General features: G+C 38.2%; 2 protein-coding genes across 2 annotated transcripts in view; both read right to left on the bottom strand.

Moving 5' to 3' along the window:
- epg5 (ectopic P-granules autophagy protein 5 homolog (C. elegans)) overlaps positions 1-9,100 on the bottom strand; it is a 29,368-nt gene extending 20,268 nt beyond the window's left edge. Inside the window, exons 1-11 of the mRNA XM_042724481.1 lie at positions 8,945-9,100; positions 8,039-8,156; positions 7,053-7,922; positions 3,142-3,385; positions 2,580-2,710; positions 2,071-2,178; positions 1,844-1,917; positions 1,538-1,649; positions 1,115-1,229; positions 712-862; positions 361-522 (exon numbers count right to left, since the gene is read on the bottom strand). Of these exons, the coding sequence (XP_042580415.1) occupies positions 361-522; positions 712-862; positions 1,115-1,229; positions 1,538-1,649; positions 1,844-1,917; positions 2,071-2,178; positions 2,580-2,710; positions 3,142-3,385; positions 7,053-7,922; positions 8,039-8,092 (2,021 nt within the window). The 5' untranslated portion in view covers positions 8,093-8,156; positions 8,945-9,100. The remainder of the gene's footprint in view (positions 1-360; positions 523-711; positions 863-1,114; positions 1,230-1,537; positions 1,650-1,843; positions 1,918-2,070; positions 2,179-2,579; positions 2,711-3,141; positions 3,386-7,052; positions 7,923-8,038; positions 8,157-8,944) is intronic.
- A 924-nt stretch (positions 9,101-10,024) lies between these two features.
- riok2 (RIO kinase 2 (yeast)) lies at positions 10,025-15,815 on the bottom strand. Its single transcript, XM_042724493.1, has 10 exons — positions 15,621-15,815; positions 15,188-15,326; positions 14,975-15,091; positions 14,651-14,826; positions 13,434-13,522; positions 13,003-13,194; positions 12,818-12,910; positions 12,289-12,726; positions 11,911-12,001; positions 10,025-10,290 (listed from the first exon to the last, which is right to left on the bottom strand). The coding sequence occupies exons 1-10, from the start codon at positions 15,684-15,686 to the stop codon at positions 10,129-10,131; spliced, it is 1,563 nt and encodes a 520-aa protein (XP_042580427.1). The 5' UTR covers positions 15,687-15,815; the 3' UTR covers positions 10,025-10,128.
- Positions 15,816-15,903: the final 88 nt, after the last annotated feature.

Here is a 15,903-nt window from a genome sequence, read left to right as displayed (position 1 = left end):
GAATTGTTGAATAAAGTCGTTATTTTTGTTTTCTTTGTGTACAAAAAGTATTGTCGTCACTTCATAATGTTACAGTTGAATCACTGATGGCAGATGGACTATTCTGACGATGTCTTTCATACTTTTCTGGACCTTGACAGTGTATTTTACTTAGCAGTCTATGGGACAGTCACAAGCCTCCCGGTTTTCATCCAAAATATCTTAAATTGTGTTCTGAAGACGAACAAACCTTTTATAGGTTTGGAACGACATGGGGGTAAGTGATTAATGACAAAATTTTCATTTTCGGGTGGATTATCCCTTTAATGTCTGAACCATGTTCACTAATAGTTAGTCCCCAGCTTTGGAATTACTCTATACCTCTTGGCCTTGAGCACATGAAGCACTGCTCTCAGGAAGAGATGGTCAAACTCCACCTGCAGCTTCTCCATTGAAAATGACTGTTCCTGCATTGTGGTTCTGCTCACACCTGTCAGGCTGATGTACTGCGCCCAGTGGTCACTAACATAACAGAGCGTCATCCTAGAATAAGGAGAGAAAAAAAAACTCAAAGGTCTAAATTATTGGTCAGTTCAATATGGCTGAAAACCTAATTAAATGCTTCTAATAATGTAAGAAAAAAATACTTCTGTAATATGTCAGGATTACTTAAGATGGATATTTCATAGTACGAAAAAGACTTAAATTAATAAGCTTAATAAGCTTACAAACCTGATCATGTAACCAATTCTCTTCACAAATTGGCGATAACGTGCTCTGTTGTAAGTCTGCAAACCGACAGCAAGCAGTTCGACCAGTGAAGAAGCAAATGCAAATATCTTCATCATCTTTTGACTGGTGGTGGCTTGAGGCTGATAGTCGCCTATTGGTAAGAGTGACATTTAACAAGTCAACTAATTAGAAACATTATTAAATGTCAACTTTAATATACAAATAAATGTTTTGTTATTTGGGTGAGTAAATGATGACAGAACCTGTCTTTCTGGGTGAACTATCCCTTTAATAACAGGTGAATACTATACAATCTACTGACCAGTAAATGAGGAGAACCAGATGTACACTGAACATTGCATGGCTGTCTCAGCTCATTTATGGGGCATAATGACAGTCTCACCTTTAGAGCAGATACCCAGTAAGTGTTTGAAGAGCTCATCAAAGGGAAACTGAGAGAACAGAGAAACCAGATCATCTTCAGACAGCAGCATCCAGCTTGTTTCTGGGTCTTCATCCTGAGAAAGTTCACAAGAGTGTTACAGTAGGCATTCACATGGGAGTATGAAGTACAGTCATAACAACCACAACAAAGGTTTTGTTGGTGGTTACATAAGACACAAAATATTGACACTTTCAGTCTGCTGACAGAATTCACAAGTCAAACCTAAAAGATAACAACGCCTCAAAACAGCAGGCTGTGAAGTCTAATCAGCAGCTAACGCAATAATATAACTGATTCCTGCATTGAGGTCTGAGGCCATAAGAATTTTTAAAAAAATGCTTCTGTTTTTCATTTTCATGATTTAATCTGAATAACCCTCACCTCCTCTCCCCCCTCATCCACTAGAGTCCAGTTACCAGATGCAGTCCCTGTAAGACTGTTGTTGCCCTTTGCTTCACTGGGCTTCATGTGTCCCAGGAAGTCTGCACGATGCCTGCATGTCACACACACAACTCCATATTGAATGAAAGTCAAAATGTCATTGTCTCCAGTTCGTGCTTTTAGTTATAAACGATTTAAACCCAAGCAATAGATTTTCAAGTTAGACTCAACTGTGATAATATAAACAATTATACAGACAAAATTCAATAAATCATGAGCTCAGTTTCCAGTAAAGCTAATCTTTACCTCGCTGGAGACATGAGGATAGCCAGGGCCTGCATGAAATGATACACTCCAGATGGGTTATCCAATACTTTGATCTATGGAAGGAATGCAGTTTCAATGACCATTATAAGACAAGCAGATATCTGAGATTTACATAAAAAAAAAAAAAAAAAAAAAAAAAAAACCCTGTTAACATTTACTATTGTTTCAGCTCATGTGAGACACATATTCAAGCACTGCTTCAGTACCTGAAGGAATGGCACAGCCCATTTGCCCACACCTGCCGGGCAGCAAAGCAGGTGATTTAGGATGAACAGGTGATCTCCTGTAGAGCCGACCTGATGCAGCACAGACACCTGGATGGAGAAAAGCTCCTTTTATCTCTATAGTAATGTATTAATATTGCAAACTTAGCTTGCATTAAATAATTAAAGAACATCAGAATATAATTTTTACAGAATTTCCAGGCTATTTACAGCTACTAATATTTTATATAAATGAACAATTACAAATGCACTTTTGTAAAAAAGTACGATTTTTAAAAATGTTTTTGAAAGTCTCTTATGCTTAACTCAGGCTGTGTTTATTCATTTGATCAAAAATACAGTAAAAACACTACTATTGTTAAATATTAATACATTTTAAAATAGCTGTTTTCTGTTTTTATATATAAAATAATTAATTCATATTTTCTTATATTTTGATCTTTAAAACTGCAATTTCTCCATTCATTAGCTGGTTATTTGGGGGTCTTTACCAGCCTCTGAAGCCACAGATGTATGTCAGCCTGAAACTGAGAATCATCAAGGACCCTTCGGGTGAAGATGAACAGCACACTGATGCTCTCCTTTAGCGGTTGCAAAGAAGAGGGCTGAGACTTTGGACTCACTGAGAAATTCAATACAAAACAAACCACACAAAAATCAATAGACAGCATGACATTCAAAATCACACGACAGAATTACTTTTAGCAGTAATCCTATCCGTTTTCAATGATCAGTATGACCAGACCAAATAACATAGATGTAATACAGTTATCAGTTTTGGTCCAGTCTTTGGTAAAAGTGTTTGCTGAATACACAAACACAGAACAAGCTAAATCCAGGGAGTATTTAATTTTATGTTTCATTATTTATTCATTTAATTTTCCTCAAAATTAAAATTTTTTACATTTGCTAGAGTTTGGTGTTTTGTCAGACCAAACAACCAGTTCAATATATGAAAGTATTTCTGACACTCATTGTTCTCATTAGCAACAGTGTAAACTAAGCAATTATTTATGTTTTACGTACAGTCTAGACTCATCAGTTTGAACTTGCCTGTGCTTGTATCTTGCACAGCCACACTCTTGGTGGTGGGGTTACTGCTGAGCATGCAGTAGAGATAAGACTCCACTTGTAGACGGGACAAGATGGAGGTGTATGAGTGCAGGGCCACTGTCTGATGGAGAATATCTGCTTTCGCAGAAAACAGATGCTTCAGCTCAGTTAATGCAGCCTCGTTCATTGTCACCTGCTGGTAGCAGTGGTAGCCAAACACCTTGGTCTGGTCTGCACATACACCCTGTAGAGCAAACAGGTGTGTTTGTGATAAATAAAATAGACCAATGCAATGCATTTTTATGGTAAAGACATGGTGTGACAGCTGGGTTTACAGTTTCGACAAGGACGTACTATAAAACTTTATTAGACTAGAGATCACGCTACTAAAAGTCAGCAAAAAAAAAAAAAAACCTTCCAGTTGATCAGGGTTGTACATTATTCACCAGTTTCTAATGAATTTCAAAGAAATTCATATTGCTTTAACTACTGAAGAGAGACAAAGAAGCAAAGTTTTTTTAAAGACATTTTTATAGTTTATAGGTTTTAATAGAATTACAGCTGAGGTCAAAAGTTTACATCCCCCTTTCAAAATCTGCAAAGGTTAATTATTTTACCAAAATAAGAGGGATCATACAAAATGCATGTTATTGTTTATTTAATACTGACCTGAATAAGATATTTCACATTAAAAATGTTTACATATATTCCACAACAGAAATACAAGTTGAATTTATAAAAATGACCCCATTTCTCAATGTGAAATGATGGATCTCAAAATAATACAGTCATTGTTGGAAAGGGTTAAAACACACAAAAATGCTGGAAAATCAAAGAATTTGTGGGACCTGAAGGATTTTTCTTAAGATAAGATGGCAGTTGAACTGTTCAGGACAACTATCACTAAAAAAAACCAGCTGTGGATAATTCCGGTTTTTATCATTCATTTTTATAAATTTAACTATTATTTTATTCGAGACAGTACTAAATAAACAATAACATGCATTTTGTATGATCCCTCTTATTTTGGTAAAATAATTAACATCTTGCAGATTCTGAATGTAAACTTTTGACATCAACTGTATATTTAGAATGATAGACAGACAGACACAGTCACAGACAGTTACACTGACAGACAGACAGAACAATAGACAGAAAGACAAACAGACAGGTATGTCTTGACATCTGAAAGTTTATACATTTACATTTAGTCATTTAGCAGACGCTTTTATCCAAAGCGACTTACAAATGAGGACAATGGAAGCAATCAAAATAAAAAAAAAGAGCAATGATATATAAGTGCTATAACAAGTCTCAGTTAGCTTAATGCAGTACACGTAGCAAGGTACTGCATTTAAATAATATAATAAATAAAAAGAAAACAAAAATAATAGAGCAAACTAGTGTTGGAGGACTTTCTGCTTTTGTTGATTGTATAATAAATGAAAAGAAAACAGATAGAATACAAAAAGATTAGAAAGCTAGTTAGAATTTTTTTTTTTTTTTTAAATAGAATTAGAATAGTGAGTGCTAAAGTTAGAGGGTCAAATAAAGATGGAAGAGATGTATTTTTAGCCGATTCTTGAAGATGGCTAAGGACTCAGCTGCTCGGATTGAGTTGTGCAGGTCATTCCAACAGGAGGGAACATTTAATTTAAAAGTGACTTTGTGCTTCTTTGGGATGGCACAATCAAGCGACGTTCACTTGCAGAACGCAAGCTTCTAGAGGGCATATAAGTCTGAAGTAATGAATTTAGGTAAAGGGGTGCAGAGCCAGTGGTGGTTTTGTAGGCAAACATCAATGCCTTGAATTTTATGCGAGCAGCTATTGGTAGCCAGTGCAAATTGATAAACAGAGGTGTGATGTGCATTCTTTTCGGCTCATTAAAAATTAATCTTGCTGCCGCGTTCTGGATTAATTGTAAAAGTTTGTTAGAATTGGCTGGAAGACCTGCCAAGAGAGCATTGAATATTCCAGCCTAGACAGAACAAGAGCTTGAACAAGGAGTTGTGCAGCATGTTCCGAAAGAAAGGGCCTGATCTTCTTGATGTTGAATAAAGCAAATCTGCAGGACCGGACAGTTTTAGCAATGTGGTCTGAGAAAGTCAGCTGATCATCAATCATAACTCCAAGGTTTCTGGCTGTTTTTGAAGGAGTTATGGTTGATGTGCCTAACTGGATGGTGAAATTGTAATGAAACGATGGGTTTGCTGAACCCACAAGCAGTTCTGTCTTGGCAAGGTTGAGTTGATGGTCCTTCATCCAGCAAGAAATGTCTGTTAGACAAGCTGAGACGCGAGTGGTATGAAAGGCCATGTTTTTGTTTTGACAGAACCTAGTGATGCCATGTAGACAGAGAAGATAAGTGGTCCAAGAACTGAGCCCTGAGGCACCCCAGTAGTCAGATGTTGTGACTTGGACACCTCACCTCTCCAAGATACTTTGAACGACCTATCTGATAGGTAAGACTCAAACCACTGGAGTGCAATTCCTGACATGCCCTTTGCCAGTAGGGTTGACAGGAGGATCTGGTGGTTAACCGTGTCAAAAGCAGAGGATAAATCAAGCAAGATAAGTGTTGAAGATTTGGATTCCACTCTTGCCAGTCTTAGGACTTCAACAACTGAGAGCAAGGCAGTCTCAGTTGAATGTCCACTTCTGAAGCCAGATTGGTTGCTGTCAAGGAGGTTTTTCTGTGTGAGAAAGGCAGGGACTTGGTTGAACACCAAGTGTTTTTGCAATGAAAGGAAGAAGGGAAACTGGGTTGAGGGTGGGTTTCTTATGTAGTGGAGTTATACGAGCCAGTCTAAATGTTGAGGGATGATTAGATGATTAGAAAGGATGAGTTTGGAGACTTCTGTCTCAAAGAGTGAAGAGAATGATGTGAAAGAGTATGTTTGCTGGTAAGATGTATTTGACGGATTGTAGTGTGGAAAATTGTGCACTGATGTTTTTAATTTTTTTAATGAAAAACATGGCAAAGTCGTCAGCTATTAGAGTTGATGCAGGAGGGGAGGAGGAGGACAAAGGAGCGAGGAAAATGTTTTAAAAAGCAGGCGAGAGTTAGACGAATTGTTAATTTTTGTTATGGTAATATCTCCTTTTAGCAGTGGAGACATTAGCAGAGAAGGAAGAGAGGAGTGGCTGATACACATTAAGGTCAGTAGTATTTTTGGATTTGCGCCACACCCTTTCAGCAGCTCTAAGCTTAGAACGATGTTCGAGTAGAACATCAGATAACCAAGGGGCAGAAGGGGTGGTACGGGCTGGCCTGGAAGACAAGGGGAGCAGAAAGTATCAGTAGCACTGTTATCATCAAAAGATGCTAACAGTTTAGGGGAAGGAAGCGAAGATGAAACCATAGCATGTAGCCAGGAGGGTGAGAATGAGCGTAGGTTACGTCGAAAGATGACATGTGGAGGGGTAAGAGATATGTCAGGGACCATGTTGAGGTTAAGAGTGAGGAGGAAGTGATCCGAGGTGTGCAGTGGAGTAACCAGTACATGATCAGTGGAGCAGTGTCGTGTGTAAATAAGGTCCAGTTGGTCGCCTGATTTGTGAGTAGCAGTAGTTAACACTCTCGAGATCAAAAGAGGCAAGCAGAGTGTGGAAGTCTGCAGCCTGAGGTTTATCTAGGTGGATGTTGAAGTCTCCAAGCATAACTAGGGGAGTACCATCCTCAGGAAAGGTTGACTTTAGATGGATGGATGGAAGGATAGATAGATATAAATTAGAAATTTAAAGATATAAAGATAGAAATAAAACAATAGATAGAATGATACAAAGACGGATAGACGGATAGAAAAGCAAGGGCAACAGATAAAAGCACAGATAAAAAAGCATAACTGACAAAGCCAAACATAAAAAAAGAACAGAAAGACAGATAGACACATAAACAGATATGACAAACCTGCAATGAAAGCCTTTCATCCTTGAAGCTCCACAGGCGATTCTGCACATTTTTGCAGTCTGAATTAGCAGCCTGCAGTTCGGTCTGGGCCTGTGTCAGCTGCTTACGGCACCTCCAGTAGCTCAGCAGCAGCTCATACAGCTCATGTCCTTCTTGGTGGGCCAGACTCTGGAACTCCGCTTCATGAATCTCCACGTTTTCCAACCAGGAACCGGGCTCCCATGTACGTAGCTGCTCGCTAGTGAAGGGCTTCACAGACTGGCAGGTCCTGGGCAGCTCTGGGTAAAGCCTCTCCCTGGGTCTCTCCACGTCAGCGACCTCCACAGGGACCAAGCTGGGAGGGGAGGACTCCTGGTTAGCCAGAGAAAGAACAGCTGGAGCTACTTGTCCCTCAGAAGCCACTGTCATACAAGAAGCATCTAACAGTCCATAGGTGATAGAGTACGAGTCCTCGGAAAGCTGTGGCTCAGAGCAGGAAGATGGGATAGATGGATATATAGAAGGGACACAAAATGGCTCAAGTTTAGCACTAAGAGGTTTGGGATCACTTTGACAGGACTGAACGGGTGCCAAAGCTTGGTCCACCCGAGGTGCCGTGTCTTGTGATGGCATTTTATGCTCATCATTGCAAGATTGTTTCTTCACTATTTCAGTCGTATCTGACAAGAGAACTTGGTCTTGATCCTTTTCAGATTTGTCATCATGCTCTAGTGAGGTCTGAGTGGTGGGTGGTTTCAGATCAGGAGCTGGAGGCACATGAGAAAGGCTAAGGGGGACATCAGTGAACTCAGAAGCTGGCGCCGGCTCATTAACTGCTGATGAAGGTCCTGAAGGCTGTCTAACACTCTCTGCCTGTCTCTCCTTTTTGACCTGTTAATAAAGCACAACTTTATTCAGGATTATGAGAAATTTGCATCTTTAATAAAAACGAGATCTAAACTCTCAAATTTAAAGTGTTGTAAAAGAAGTATATGGCTGAGTTTTACCTGTGGCTTCCCACTGGATTTGGACTTTGACTTTTTGGGTCTCACAGCCTCCATCTCCAAAGAAGTATCCACATTATTGTTATAAAATTACTCCATTTCTCTAGATCCACACAGAACCCTAGAACACACAAGTCTTGAAGTTTTAAAGGATAGATGCCATTTAATGGGACCGTTTCTGCTGTGAAACACAAAATGAGGTGCTTTGCAGTTACTTTTCACTTTCATATGGAAAGACGATGCAATGAAAGTGAAGGGTACCTAAGGCTTTCATTGCTAAACATTCAGCAACATCCCTTTTTGTGTTTTGCTTAAAAAATAATGTCATATGGGTTTGTAACAGCTTTCTATGGCACGACAATCACCTAAAACAGACAGACAGACAGATAGATAGATGTGTGTCTTTGGTGTTTCGCTCAATAAAGTCACATAAGTTTGTAACAACATGGGGATGAGTAAATTATCACATAAAACAATAATATTCATATGGCAACAGAAAACAAAACCGAAAAGGTAAACACACAGCGGAAATTCTTGAGGTAAGCATAGATATGTATACATATAGATATGCATATACACATATATGGAGGTACGAGCTTCCACCATTTATATCAACATGTAAACAACTGAAGTCTACTGACAGCAACAAAACATTGAAGAGCCCTACAGTAGCTCATATCCAGCTGTTTTAACTCTGTTTCTATTCTTAACAGTGAATAAATGAGTTGCTATTTCCGTAAAAGAAGCTGCTATTTCAAGCAAAAAGTAAACCAACATAGCTACCTCATAAGATTGTAGGGAGGAGCGGATCAACCAACATAACCCCTGCTAACATGGGTGATTCGCTCTCCAAAACAACAAAATCATCTCAGAATCACCCCGTGTGAAAGGAAGATTAGTATAACTCACCTAAATGATATTACGTGATATTAGTCTTTAAAACAGCAGCTGTCAGTCAGTCATAAAGCTTTAACGGCGCTGTCAGTTCTTGAGGGTTTGTTTTGTTCCTGGACGCTATCCCAATACAGGTCACGTGCCCCTCCACCCTTCAATGGCGTGCAGGAAGGGACAAAACGCGAAGACGTTGTGGGGCACTGTGTAAAAATGTATACATTTTACAGTCCTGCTTACTCATAGATTTGTGAAACGGCAGGTTCTGAAAACGTCAACATTTGAGGATTTTTTTTTTTTTTGTGTGGTTTAATAATAACATTTAATAAAATGTTACATTAATAACAATACCATGCTAGCTTTCAAGGGTCAAATAAATTGGTGCGTATATATTTGATTTAATTTATACTTCTGGACTAAGCAAATATAACACCAAAAGTTTATATGATTTAGTTAATAGAAGTTCATTGATAAAATCTATGACATTATTTTTGACAGCATCCTCATTCTATAGCATTTTTACACAAGTGCCTAAAACTTTTAACAGTACTGGAGCTTTTCAGGTAGGCTTCCTGAAGCATCTTGGAGACGTTGCCACAGTTTTTCTGGATTGATTCTGTCTCAGTTTGTTCTGTTTCTTCATGTAATCTCAGACAGACTGATGATGATGAGATCAGATCTCTGTGTGGAGCACTGGCTCTTGTCAGACAAAAATCTCACTGGATTATTACAATTAATAGCAAAATGAATGTTTGGAAAGGTAAAGTGATATTTCCTACTCGCACACTACAGCAAAAGACAGAAATAACTGACTTAAAACCGTTTTTAGCTGGTGAAAATACTAGTGTTCTAATAATTTTGGCCACCACTGTATATTTGCATATATTCACACATATATGTATCTTATCTTTATGATGTCTAAAGATAAGAAATATATACTGGCTTCAAGCCACTTTGTTTTTAGTGGAAATACTATTGGCTTAAGACTTTTTGCAAAGTAGTGTACATGCAATGCATAACATGTAATTGACTACAATTCTGTATTATTTTAAATAAACCAGGTCAAACCATAAATAAAGCTAAAGACAACTCATCTCACAGGATTAAGGATTTTTTTATTATTAATTCCATAGATACAGAAGCAACTCCTGAAAAATGTTAGAAGTCCTAAAGTCACATCTTCAATAGATTTCAGGGCATCCTCAGCCCCAGAAGTAAGCCCCCTCCAAACTGCTCTTGATGTTGCTCTGATTTTCTCTCCTCTCCTTGGTCACCAGGTTGGCTTCACCTTTCTGTAGACGTCTTCTCTGAGCAGCCTTCTGCTGTTTTGTGAGCTGTCTCTTCACTTTCTGCTTGATGACCTCCTGCATTGGGGGACAACCAACAATTTATGGGGAAGTCGTGGCCTAATGGTTAGAGTGTTTGACTCCTAACCCTAAGGTTGTGGGTTCGAGTCTCGGGCCGGGTGAGGTGCCCTTGAGCAAGGCACCGAACCACCAACAGCTCCCCGGGCGCCGCAGCATAAATGACTGTTCACAATGTGTGTGTGTTCACTGCTGTGTGTGTGCACTTTGGATGGGTTAAATGTAGAGCATGAACTCTGAGTATGGGTCACCATATTGGCTGTATGTCACGTCACTTTCTTTCTTTCACTTTTATTTTAATGCAACAACAAATTTCAAAACTTGCATCAGGAAAGCAAAATTACGTTTATTTTTTTCTATTTATTTACACAAACCAAAAGGATTAGTTTCATTATGCTTTTGTGACAGCAGGGTTCATTTTTTTGTTGTGTTTGTTTTTATTTATTATGCTCTTTTACAAGGTCTTGATTTTGTTTTGGGGGTGTACTAGAACATGCTCTCATGCTTGGTGGTTCGAAAAATGCGTTATTTTTCCACATAATTTACATTACAACACCTTTCTCCCTAGCCTGGCACAAACGGCACGATTAGTTTAGGGCTTGATGAAGGCCTGCCTTCCGATAAACGAAATGTGTTGTGATTGGTTAGCTGTCCCAGTGCGTTGTGATTGGCGAACAGCTCAGACGTGTTTCAGTACTGCCCCGCCCCTTGCCAAAGCAGCAAGTTCTGTCTGCTCTGGTATAGATAAGGATGGAATCAATAATGCCATATAAATTTGAGCCAGATTCAAACCACGAGAATATTGAACAAGGTGATCACGCAGAAACCTTTGCACACACAGATATTTGTTTTGTTTTTTTGGAGCTAAATCACGTTTTAGATACGATGTCAACAACCGTTATAAAATAACTGCATTTACTATGTACAGATGGTAATGTGTATTACGTTTACTGTTCTTTAATTCTAACATTATAACTAGTGCTGTCACTAGTGCTGTTAATCGCATCCAAAATAAAAGTTATTCTTTGCATTTGGGCGGCATTATGCTAATTTTCCCACACAGTGACATAGACATGTGGAGGCGTGTTTAAACGAGGCATTTTAGGAGGGCGTGGTTGACTCTTAACTTTTATAAAGAATCTCTCTTTGGATTTGAGACTTTAGTCTTTGCAACTTCACAGATCTTCTTTATGCACCAAGAGCTTGTAACACTCCAAAGAGAAAGGAGAAATTGAAATCGCATCATATGACACCTTTAATGATATTCCAATGAGCCGCTTTGTGACATCACAAAACCCGGAAAACAACTCTGTAGTCCAAACGAGCCGTTCGTTGTAGTTCTTGAAAAGGGATTTTTTAAAAATGAAATATCTCCCTTTGGAGTGGACTTCTGTAACTTTGTAGAACTTTTTTTATGCCCAAACATACACACTGACTAAAATTCAAAAAGTGAAAAAGCATTACAGGACCACCTTTAATTTGATAGGACAGTGTAGAGAGGACAGGAAACAAAGTGGGAGACAGAGAGGGGGAAAGGATCGCTGCCAATGAGGTTATCGTCACCGACAGCAGGGGTAAACTTTTAAACCAATAATTAATATACTGATGGGCTGTACTCACTGGTGGTATAGTAGAACAACTGCCAACACTTCCATTGCTCATCTCGCTGGTTGTTCTCCTCCTGTGCTCATTCTCAAGGCTCAATTGGTCTCTGTGGGATCACATCATTAAATGTAAGAACAAGGGTTTTTTTATATGACAATTAACATTCATCATTAAGGTAACATTAAACAGGCTGTAATGCTTTAAAAAGGACAAAATACACAATCTGGACAATCTTTGTTTCCAGTGCAGCTCTCAAACCAAATATGCCATAGTATAACTGGTTACGTCCGCATGAAGAATACTTAAATTAGGCTTTTCTGTTTATTCTGTAAGCAAGTCACGATATTAGACAGGAGTCAACCCATACCAAATGACATACAAAGGATTCCTTACCTGAAAGGCCTAAACTCTTTGTTGGATGCAGACAGGTCAACCAAATCAGGACACTCATCCTCTACCTCATTCTCCTCTTCCCCCTCCAAGTCTTTGGAAATGTCAGGAACAGTTTCTTTCTGAATGTCCTCTGAAGGGATCTCCTCTTCACATTGAGCTCCCTCATGTTCCTCTGTGGCGTTCTCTTCTGTTGGAGTAACCTTTCTAATATTTAGCCCTTCCAGCTCAAGCATGGCTTGTTTATACTCCTCTATGTTGATAACGTCCTCCAAGGCAGCCTCATGTGTATCATCAGCAGACTCTGAGATGTCGTCATCATCTTCATCTCCACTGAGTCCTTCACCCTCTGGACCTTCAGGGTGGAGCAAACAGTCATCCTGCTGCAGCTTCTTAGTGTAGCCACTAGCTGAGATCTCCACATCGAGCGAGCAAGCTCTTCTGTACAGAGGAATATGTCACTTAGTTAAGTCTCTAAAGTCTAGACTGTCTAAAGTCTGACTATAACAAAGCAAGCTATTAGAAAAATTACCTGATGTCTTTGAATGTTGGATAGAGTTCACTTTCATAGTGGAATCTTTTTATGAAAAAATCTCGAACACACTTGACATCTCGATCAAAGTACCTTTCGCAGAATAGTTAAAAACGTAATTTTAGTGCCAAGGCTTGTTATTGAATGATTACCATTATCAGTTTGACATGCGGTTGGATAGTCACCATTCTGCATTTGTATGTGAGGTGGAGACCATCTGAGGGAAGTCAATCATTGTGACGTGGTCGTTGTCATCAAGCATGAGGTTAAATTCATTGAAGTCACCATGGATCAGCCCATGATTGGCAAGTTTGACTATTAGCTCCATGATTTCACTGTATAACGCAGCAGGGTCTTGAATTTCTCGAACCTGACACCTACATGAAAAATACAGCAATGTAAGTACTCACATTGTGTTAAATAAATCAACTAAAAACTTAAGTGATATTTCTATGTCCTTTCTATTAAAGAGTTGAATAAGACCTATTAATACAGCACACCACTGCACAGTTTGGCAGCTGTCAATGACCTTTCTATACAAGTAAATATTTAATGCAAGAAAATAAAGCAGTGTGTGAAAGTCTGTTCATCTTAAGCAAAGTGCAGGTAAACTCACAGTGGGTAACCATTAATGAGCTCCATAACCACTGCATGTCTGTTGTAGTCTACTGGCTTTGGAACAGGAAACCCTTGATCATATAATGCCTGTAGAAAAACAAGGACTCTTACAATAAATCCATATAAACATTAACCTGTCAAAGAACTAGCTGTTTCTATAAAATTTTACTTTATAATATATCATAAATATACAATAATTTGTTCAAAATGATTTCAGAGAAGATTTGTATCAAGCACAATGTAGTAGATCTGTTGCAAGGGTCAACAGGGAATTATATAGTTGTTGGGCCTGGCAACCAAATAGACTCCGTGCATCAGAATACTTAGAATCCAGACTTTGTGGTTATTAGTTATTGGGGAATTATATAACAGGGGACTCTAAATAGCAGTAGTCATTTATTTTTATTGCCATATCATCAAATAAAACAATAATCAAAAAAAAAAAGTCTTAGAACTTTAAATAAAAACAACAGCAACATCAACGATTTTTTTAAATAAACATGGGTCGGGGTCCACTAGGGGACCTCAGAAAAATTGTATATATTATATTAGTGCTGTCAAATGATTCATCACATCAAAAATAAAAGTTTTTGTTTACATAGTACGTACATGTATGTGTGTTGTGTATATTTATTATGTATATATATATATATATATATATATATATATATATATATATATATATATATATAAAAATACACACATTAAAAACATTTATATTATAAATTATGAATATAAATACAGACATGTATTTATAATATAAATTATGAATATAAATACAGACATGTAGATACATGTCGGAATTTTCAAAATATATATTGTGTGTATTTATATATACATAAATATACACAGAACACACACATATATTATGCAAACAATATATATATATATAATTACATTATATTTATGAGTTTATCTATTTGTATTTCAACAGACGTACCAGATGTACATATAAGCTTAGACAGAAAGGGGGCAAAGGGAGGCATCGGAGTCCAAAATATTAATACTCACTGTGCTATATGAATAAATGTAATGGATTGTAACAAAAATGTATTTTTTTCATTTTTAGAAGCATGGATTCAACAACAAATGTAATTATTTTAATACTTGGAAATCCGCACTTCGACACTGGCTTGTCCCAAAAACAACATAACAACATGTGTCTCTGTTCACAGAGTACACAAATTATATCCTCTTGGAGTATTTGGATATCACCTTCATGTATGCAAACTCTTTCATGGCAGAGAGCCGGGACAGGTACAGCCATGACATCTTGTTTCTGTGCTTGTGGTAATCCCTCTTGTTCTTCAAGTTCCTGAAGGATGTCCGACCCAGTCTGTGAAGTTTCAGAGCAAACTGCTCCCCCTCAGCATTTGCAACAATGTAAATATCTGAAAAATGAAAAAGGATTTATATTTCTTGAAAATTTTCCCTTATGATATGTGAAAATATTTGAGGCATTGAGGGGGAAAAGATTCATTCAAAATGTGTCAGACTTTTTAATGAGAGCAAATTAATTCTAATAAAAATGACCCAGACCTGACTCTTTGCCGACTCCCATCTGGTTTCCAACTGACAAAATAACATCCCTGGAAGAGAGTGTCTTCAGTGCCAGGTAATCATAGCCACCGTAATTCAGCCGATACCCCTGCACGGCTACAGAAAGAAAACGCGGTCAAGAGCTGCACTCATTCACAACAACATTACAGAATGAGAATGAAAATTGAAAGAATGAAAGACTGACGCATTTACTTTTGCTGCGTTCATAGGCCAGCAGCTTGTGTTTGTCCAGCTCCCGCAAAACCTTGTTGCATCCTCCATGTTTGAGACTGGCAATAGACGCAATCAGACTTACTGGGACGATCTCGTGGTTCTTCATGCCCATTTCCACCTGTGTATCCCGGAGAGACAGTTATAAAAACAAAACACGACTACTGAAAATAACTGGAACTTTTAAACTGTTCTGACATCTAATGGATCAAGTTTCATAAACAGGACGTGAACTACATTATATACCATGATACAATTATACACACTCAACAGACAGCTCAATATGCATTTAGCTAAAGGTGGATTAAGACACATACGTCTTTAGCTCGCCATATAACGTTAGCTGTTAAAAATAAAGCTGGAAGAAAAGTTGATGTAACGTAAACAGATATGACCTCTTTAAAATGATACATACCGCTGTGAGGACTCTAAAATCATCCCTGGACAGATACCTCAAGATAACGACGTTTAATTTGCCCATGGTGGCAAACAAGTTGCTTCCTAAATTTCACAAGATTTCTAAATTTTTTTTTTTTGTAATGCGTGATTTGTTCAACCAGCCTCTCCACATGTTCAAACCGGAAGAGCGCAGTATTCTGACGTTACATCCCTGAAGTTGACGGCTCAGTGCTTCTCCTGGCGGCCTGGAGTGGAAGGGTCTTCTGATATTCTTACACCATAACCACAAAAATCAGCAA

Source organism: Cyprinus carpio, chromosome B5 (assembly GCF_018340385.1).
Source record: "Cyprinus carpio isolate SPL01 chromosome B5, ASM1834038v1, whole genome shotgun sequence".
NCBI classification, from domain to species: Eukaryota; Metazoa; Chordata; class Actinopteri; order Cypriniformes; family Cyprinidae; genus Cyprinus; species Cyprinus carpio.
This window is presented reverse-complemented; position numbering and strand designations above follow the sequence as displayed.